At 33.0% G+C, this 8,871-nt stretch overlaps 1 protein-coding gene across 3 annotated transcripts in view; it reads left to right on the top strand.

Moving 5' to 3' along the window:
- The window catches only part of LOC117117336, an 11,026-nt gene extending 3,202 nt beyond the window's left edge, over positions 1 to 7,824 (top strand). For all 3 annotated transcript variants that reach the window (XM_033261603.1, XM_033261604.1, XM_033261605.1), the window contains exons 2-3: positions 6,074 to 6,141; positions 7,087 to 7,824. In XM_033261603.1, coding sequence (XP_033117494.1) covers positions 6,084 to 6,141; positions 7,087 to 7,643 — 615 coding nt within the window. In that variant the 5' untranslated portion in view covers positions 6,074 to 6,083 and the 3' untranslated portion in view covers positions 7,644 to 7,824. The remainder of the gene's footprint in view (positions 1 to 6,073; positions 6,142 to 7,086) is intronic.
- Positions 7,825 to 8,871: the final 1,047 nt, after the last annotated feature.

Genomic DNA, 8,871 nt, shown 5'->3' with positions numbered 1-8,871 from the left:
GTATGTAATAGCTGTTGGCTCTAAATTTAATAAATGTCATTATTGTACCAGAGTATTTAATAACAACGGTAATAACAATTAATATTTATAATACTAAATAATAATAATGAAAAGTATCGCTTTAACAAAATGAAAACAAGAACCTGGCAACGAAAAGAGCTGTTCTTAAAATTGGATAACAACCTGGCAATTAGTTATTTATAAACAACAAACATGGCGAGCTGCACCGTCATGAGTCGCTGGAATAAAACGTGTTTTTAGTAATGAAATGCTAAAAACCGGAGTTATTAGTTGCAGAACTGGATGAAAAACCATTATAGGATATCGTTAGTAGTGCACAGTAGGCGAAAATACTATTTTTGAAGATAGAAGTGTTACAGTACTAAAGTGCATTAGCGCCTAGGCCTCTAGCAGGCTAGGCTACCGTCATATTGGTAGGTACCGTACGCATTCTTGTTGGGGGGTGGGGGGGGGCTCTTAATAGCCAGACCCTGTAGTTATTTTAGGGTAGGTAGGCCTAGTGCGATATACCACAGCTAAATAAATTTAATACTGGGCTTGCACTACATGCCCCATCCATGGCGTTATAATTATTTTAATTATAACTCCATGCCCGGCCCGAGTCCCAGCCTGAGTTTGTTATGTTCCCAGTTTCTAGCCTATATTAAATGAGTCGAATAAATACTCTGGAACAAATTTGTGGGTCTCAACAAGTGTATACTTTTTATTGTGTATCAATCCTTATTATTACACACATCACAACGACCAGCAGCAGACGAACCCTCTGTTCTTTAATGTGGTTAGTACCTGTCTTAATCTTTGATGTTTTAACATCATTACCATAGAATACAACACTTTCAGTGATACCACGTACCACTTGATACTACTACCATGTGATACTACCCCGTTGCTATCATTGCAAAATGCGTTCAACCGGGTACACCATTTTTCCCACTGACAAACCATTGATCCCAATTTCTAAGCTAATTATTAAGGTGTTGTATCTTAGTTTTTCTTCGTAGATTTTAATTGATGATTAAATGTGTGTTCGTTAACTAATATAATGCAAGCTTTTGTGTTTTTAGCTCTTTTTGATGAAAAAATATTAGATTTTAAAATGCCTATTCCAGAAAGCCTATGCAGGCATTCACTGGCGTAATGAACGGTAACCAAAGTCTGGTTGGCAACAGAGGGCGCTACCTGGCGTTGTGACGACACGACTGTGGTACTCTATACACAATGATATCATCTGCTATGTTTTGACAGCCTTCATAATTAATTAGTACTTGTCTTACGATATGTTGAAATAATTCAAATGCAGAATTGAGGCCAAACATTAATCTTTTGTACCTAAAGAGACCAACATGAGTGATGCAAGTAGTTATCTCCCTCGATGTACCCTCCTTAAGTTCAATTGAATGGAACCCCTTGTTTAAGTTTAATTTTTAGAGAATACCTTATTACTTTCCAATTCGGTAAGCACTTCATCAGTAGTCGGAATGGGGTGTCTTTCCCTTTACATTCTGATTAACATATCTCATATCGATCAACGCATAGATGTATATGCCATGACGTCACGACAATAGATAGAGACGTTAACGAGTTGTGCGAGGTATCAGCTGAGATTTGTGGAGTACAATTCCAAAAACAACTATAGGTCTAATAATGAATTATTGTGATGTTAAATAGACAATGTTAGTTATCAGAGAGCGACGTTGTTTTTCATTGGGACCTTCGTCCCTTTAAGGCTTATACCATCCTAGCTAGTCTAGGCCTAGAGTAGGATAAGGCTAGCGCGACATGCGGAAGTTGGTACGAGTAGGTTAGTCTACAAACGTCGCCTAAAGTAATTGATTTTACCCGGCAGAACGAAAGAAGGAAGCTCCGCTTTTCAGTCGTCTTAGGCCCTTGTTTTTTGACAAACAATGACCTTTCAGAGGTAAACTTGCTGTCAAGAATATGAATTGGCTGCTTCGCAGCAACAAGAAAATATTTCTCTTGTGAACAGGCCTAGAAAAAATATTTTTGTGCCTCCAACCATGAAAATTATCTTGATCAAATGCATCCAGCACCAAATATTATAGTTGGGTCATTCCGTGCCAACTCAACAAATTTTCAGAAAATCATGGCTGGGTACCGTCTCAGATTTTCTTGAAACTCGGATATAATGTGCACCAACATGTCTCACGAACAAACCCAAAATTTGACTTGCCAATTCCAAGTCGTTTAGAAGTTACGGCCATTTGAAATTTTAGGGTCATACCCCTTTTTAGCTCTCAATTAGGACATATTTGTAAAGTTGCATTTTCAATTAGCCATATCTTCAAATAGAATAAAGATAATTAACTGAAAATTGATATCTAGACTAACTTTTGGCTGTAGAACAGGAATATGACATGACTTTTGGTATTTCGGACCCCGTTACAAAAATATTGGTTCGTAAAGACCCTAACTTATTTGGTTGCGTAATTTTTCTTTCATTGTTAGACCCCATTAAAATACCCAAATCAGTTATTAAATGGGTCTTATGAAACAAATTATTAATATATAGTTGGAAATGTCTCACCACAAAAAATTCCGGATTTTTCAGCTATCATTTTAGGGGGTAATCGTAGGTCAAAAGGTCATTCGGAACAAAAAATACACAAAAATGCCTCGTTTTCATGGTGACCTTTGACCCTGTAGGGAAGTACACTTGTTGTTAAAACTCACACCATGAATTAACTTATATATGATAATCATATGTTCCAAATATCAGTTTGGTGTCTTTATCCCTTCATGTTTAAAAAAGCAATTTTAAAAGGGGTATATTTTTCAATTTGTGATAATATCAGTGTGTAAATGTGATAACATTAATTTTTGAATAACGATAATATTAAAAAAAATCTGTCTAGACCCTTGAAACTTATAATTCTAAAACAACTTTATGTTCTTATTTCAGGCATTAAGGGATATAGTGTTTCATTAGTAAGATATGTTCCCCCAAAAATGGCCCAAGTGCAAGAATTGCGCAATAAAATTGTGTTACTATTGATTTCAAATGAGCATAATATTATCCGTGTACTGTCTAGAGCCATGAAACCTTTTATTTTAGGACAACTTTTTGTGTTGATCTCAGTTATGCAGTCTGTTAAAGGAATAAATTATTTAATTAGTAAGATATTATGCCCCAAAAACGGCCCAAGTGCAAGAATTATGCAATAAAATGGTGTTACTATTGATTTCAAATGAGCATAATATTATCTGTGAACTGTCTACAGCCATGAAACCTTTCATTCTAAGACAACTTTTTGTGCTGATTTCAGTTATGCAGCCTGTTAAAGGGATGCATTGTTTAATTAGTAAGATATTTTGCCCCAAAAATGGCCCAAGTGCAAGAATTGTGCAATAAAATTGTGTTTACTATTATTGATTTCAATGAGCATGATATTATCAATATACTGTCTAGACAGTCATTAAAACCCTTCCATTCTAGAACAACTTTTTGTGCTGATTTCAGTTATGCAGTCTGTTAAAGGGATGCATTGTTTAATTAGTAAGATATTTTGCCTCAAAAATGGCCCAAGTGCAAGAATTGTGCATGAACATTGTGCGACTATATATTGATATATTTCAAATGAGCATAACATTAACAGTGTACTGTTTAGAACCATGAAACCTTATATTCTAGTACACATTTGTATGCTTATTTAATTCATGCAGTCTGTTAAGGGACAGAGTGGTTAGTTAGTATGTTAATTTGCACCAAAAAACGGCTCAAGTGCAAGAATTGCATAGTAACATATATTTTAAATATGAGCACAATATTATCAGTATACTACTGCCTATAGCCATGAAACCTTTAATTCTAGGAAAACCTTTTGTGCTTATTTCAGTCACGTAGTCTGGTTAGGAACACAGTCTTCAATTAGTAAGATTTGTACCACCAGCCCTAGAATTGTGAAATAACAGTGCTTTTTCACCATTCTCGCACATGAGCCACTAAGTCTTTTAGGGGCCCACTATCTTAATAATTAAACATTGTGTCCCTTACCAGAGTGCATGACTGAAATAAGCACAAAAGGTTGTTTTTGAAGTAAAAGTTTCATGGCCCTAAACAGTACAATGTAAAATTTATGCTCATTTCAAATCAATGTCACACAATGTTATTGCTCGATTGTTGCACTTGGGCCATTTTTGGAGCAAACTATCTTATTACCTAAAGACTGCATCCCTTAACAGACTGCATGAATTAAATAAGTGTACAAATGGGTACTAGAATTAAAGGTTACATGGTTCTGAATTGTACACTGTTAATTTTATGCTCATTTTAAATATCAAAAATATAGTGGCCCAACAATGTTATAGTGCAATTCTTGCGCTTGGGCCATTTTTGGGGCAAAATATCTTACTAATTAAACAATGCATCCCTTTACAGACTGCATAACTAAAATCAGCACAAAAAGTTGTCTTCGAATGAAAGGTTTCATGGCTCTAGACAGTACACGAATAATATTATGCTCATTTGAAATCAACAGTAACACAATTTTACTGCGCAATTCTTGCACTTGGGCCATTTTTTTGGGGGACATATCTTACTAATGAAACACTATACCCCTTAACAAACTGCATGCCTGAAATAAGAACATAAAGTTGTTTTAGAATTATAAGTTTCAGGGGTCTAGGCAAATTATATTTAATTTTATCGTTATTCAAAAATTAATTTTGTCACATTTACGCACTGATATTGTCACAAATTGAAAAATATACCCCTTTGCAAATCGCTTTTTAAACATGAAGGGATAAAGACACCAAACTGATAATTTGAACATCTGATCATCATATATAAATTAATTAATGGTGCAAGTTTTAACAACAAGTGTACTTGCCCACAGGGTCAAAGGTCACCATGAAAATGGGGCATTTTTGTGTATTTTTTGTCCCGAATGACCTTTTGACCTACGATTACCCCCTAAAATGATAACCGAAAAATCCGGAATTTTTTGTTGTGAAACATTTCCAACTATATATTAATAATTTGTTTCATAAGACCCATTTAATAACTGATTTGGGTATTTTAATGGAGTCTAACAATGGAAGAAAAATTACGCAACCAAATAAGTTAGGGTCTTTACGAAGCAAAATTTTCCTAACGGGGTCCGGTATACCAAAAGTCATACATTGTGATTGTGAATGTATATGTGAAGAATATAGTTTGGCGGTTTTAAACGGTATTTAAAATCAAATATTAGAGATATATCAAAGTACAATGTAAATAAGCAGAGTGTAACCTGTCTCTTATACACATCTAGATGTGTATAAGAGACAGCATTATATCCGAGTTTCAAGAAAATCTGAGACGGTACCCAGCCATCCCATTTGTTGAGTTGGCACGGAATGACCCAGTTACGCTATTATAGCGAAACAGTAGTACATTTAGTGGTTTGGAGCAAGCAAAAATATTAAATTTAATTATGCATTAATTGTTTCTTTTCCCCAAAAAATTCCTCCAGGGTAATGGTCAATGCCTCTGACTGCCGGTCGTGCGTTCGCGCACTTTTTCCTGCCCTGCTTGTGGATTGATATGTACTTAATTTAACATTGTTCATCTGGCTCATAACCAGGGCAAAAACATTATTTTTGAGTGAAAAGCCCCCCGCCCCAAATTCATCAAATATCAAAGCTTCAGCCTCAGGGGCTTTGCCCCTGACCTTTACTGGACCTGAATTATGAGCTGGGGCTGTAAGTGATCTTTGGATATTTGGCTGTCATAAAGATGGTAAACATGTGTTCATCATGTTTGTGTTATATACCATGGTTATACAATAATAGTTGTGGAATAAATTACGTGTTATTTCCAGGGACCTATAATTATTGGTTGTTTTATGTAGCTGTGTTTTGGATTGTGTTCCTTAATATATTTGGTATTATGAATTTCCTTCCAAATTTTCTCATAGGCCTAATTTTTAAATTTTAGACCTCACACTTCCCCTTGCCTGTGCCCCCAATTGTGCAAATATATTTATAAATTGGATATAAACTATTAGCCTAGTCCATAAGCTCTGAAGTTAACTGAAGTAATTTTCTTTTCCAGAAATGTATTGATGAAGAACAGAAAGTCAGTGGATAGGAAGGTTAACAACAATAAAGACAATATGGAAGGTAAACTAATGAAGAAATATATCAACATGATCTCACACAATATCGGGGACAGATGAGTTTTGAGAAGAGAAGATTATTTCCCATTTCCATCATTATCTGTGAGATTATTTCCCATTTCCATCATTATCTGTGAGAAGGAATAAATTTCTTGCTATTTTTTGTTTTAAAGTGTTAGTGGTAGACTGCAGCATGGTCACCTGTGCTTTTTTTATTCTAGAACTCAAGCATTCTTTCACTCAGTTGTCATTGAATTTGGGACAAGTTTACACGCCATTACAGTCTAGGGAGCCCATCCTTTTGTTTTTTTCAAGGTTCATCTTTATTTTTATTTTTCTCTTCATAATTAATTTTTAATATTTTTGTTGTCTATAATTTGGGATGCGCCCACCAGAAAGTGATTAATTCACTTTGGTTAGCCCTGGCCAACCCATTGCTGTTTAATGTCTATTGGATCAAATAAAGAACGAAAGAAAAGTAATGTAATTTCTTTTTAAAGTTTTTTTTTGTCTGTTGCCAGAATTTTTTTTTTTTTTTTGTTAAGTCCTTTTTTCAAATACAAAATTTTATCTTATAAAATGTTACCAGTAAAAATTTATATTTTAGGTATTTAGCACATTTCCTAATAACAATTTTTATTAAGTGTTTTAATAAGTATACAAATAAACAAAACAATCTAGTAACATGAATGCATTAAATGTTGTCATTTCATATTTTAATATTAAGAAAGGCCTAAATTTTGTATAGAATGGTGATGCTGATATGAAGATGATACTGACAAAATGTTTAAATGGCAATGATGAAGATGATGACCTTTATATGTTTTTGTAATTTAAATGGTAATGCCCTTTCCAAATAATTTTATAACCTTTAATTTACTGTAAATACAGGGTATTTTATAACCAGCTACATTAATAATGAGACATCTTTTTATTTTAAATTTCTTAGAAATCACTGATGACACTTTCAGACAGTTGTTGACAGTTTTTTCGGAATGGTATGACCAGCTTAGGTACATCAATATGCTGAAAGTTTTGTACAGAGATCTCTTGAAAAACAATTATGAGTTGAATAAAGCCTCCAAGGTGATGGACCTAATGGATTTGTTAATTGCTTCTGGGGATCTGGATTCAACAGATCAAAGTCTTCTTTATGATACCATAAACATATCAGAGCAATATGGCTTGGAAAAGAAAATTAAATGTAACCTGCTACCATCATTTCCAAATGTTAAAGATGTGAAAATCTCAAAATTCACTCATCACAGACAAAATGTTATGAAACTTGGAATGGTACTGATTGATGAAGAGGTAAAAAAGATCAGTGGATTGTATAACAAACCAGTAAAGGAGTATACAGACACATGGAGTTTGATTATGGATCTAGAGCACAACAGGATAATTTGTGAAGGAAAAATGGACGCTTTCATTGAGAAATTGAATACCCTGAAACTCCAACAAGCTGTGGAAGTTTTCAAAGAAGGTATTAATTTAATTGCTATTTGATATCAATATAATAATTGGTGATTATGTCAGAGATGGTTAAAGTCCTACAGTAAACAAAGAATCCACAAAACAATGCAAATTGATTTACAGTTGATTCAGATTATCATCAAGGGACATAGTCAGGGGCATGAATTAGACAAACTGGAACCCCTTCAAATTACTACATGTACCAGTAAAATAGAAACACAAGGTTAGCGTTTTCAAGGAAATTCTTTTTTTATTCTTCATTGGAATATCACAACTTGCAGTATGCTGAATTAAAGTGATATTTACAACAAATTTTGCATAATGATAAGACATTTAAAAATTAAAAGTGTAAACATTAAAATTATTTATATTAAAATTTGAAAAAGCATTAAACATTTTTAAATGTTTAAATGTTTTTTACATTAAAAGTACTTTTAAGCTTCATTTTCAGTTCAGTTTCTTTATTAGCATCAAAATCATAGCAAGGCTGAATTTCATGATATTGACAATAATTAAATTAAAAACATTAATCAAGCATTAGCACAAGACATGAAAAAAGTAAAATTAGAATACATAAAATTTTAAACATCAGATATTCATGAAAAATAAGAAAAAAAAACATTTATACAGAATTTATACACAATCAATTCCAGTATTATTTTTTTCAAATTTTTTTTCTTTATTGCTTTCAACATACATTACAAAAATCATAACAACATAATATCAACTAGATTTGAGCTCGTCACTGAAGACGAGTTTGGTGATCCGCTGTACTTTGACCCTTATAAAGCATGCGCGGTTGTCACCTACGAAAATTCATATATAATATGAATGTCATAGACGATCAATTTGGATCAAAGGTCTAATGTCTGTCCAACAATGTACACAACAAAAGAATTACAAACTTTTAAATTTAACAAATAAGTAAATCTTTATTTCTAAAATAATAGGTCTTCTTTTTAAACAATAAACAACACAATACAAACATAGAAAACATTAAATATTAAATATCAAATTCGCAACCAATGCTTTTAATTCAAATCATAACATTACTTAGCAATAATTAATTTATAATGAAATATTGGCTATCCAAATCTTAAAGATTATCTTCGTATATAGCCATAGCAAATAACTACCAGTTTAATTAATATATTATAACATTATTGGAGTAAATAGTAATGACGAATACTACGTCTCTATTTAATCACTGTTCCCGCTTAAACACGTCTGTCTTGATAATGCGTTGAATATCCACCATCAT

Source organism: Anneissia japonica, unplaced genomic scaffold, assembly GCF_011630105.1.
Source record: "Anneissia japonica isolate Jap-2015-1 unplaced genomic scaffold, ASM1163010v1 scaffold1596_len85944_cov114, whole genome shotgun sequence".
In the NCBI taxonomy this organism is placed as follows: Eukaryota; Metazoa; Echinodermata; class Crinoidea; order Comatulida; family Comatulidae; genus Anneissia; species Anneissia japonica.
This window is presented reverse-complemented; position numbering and strand designations above follow the sequence as displayed.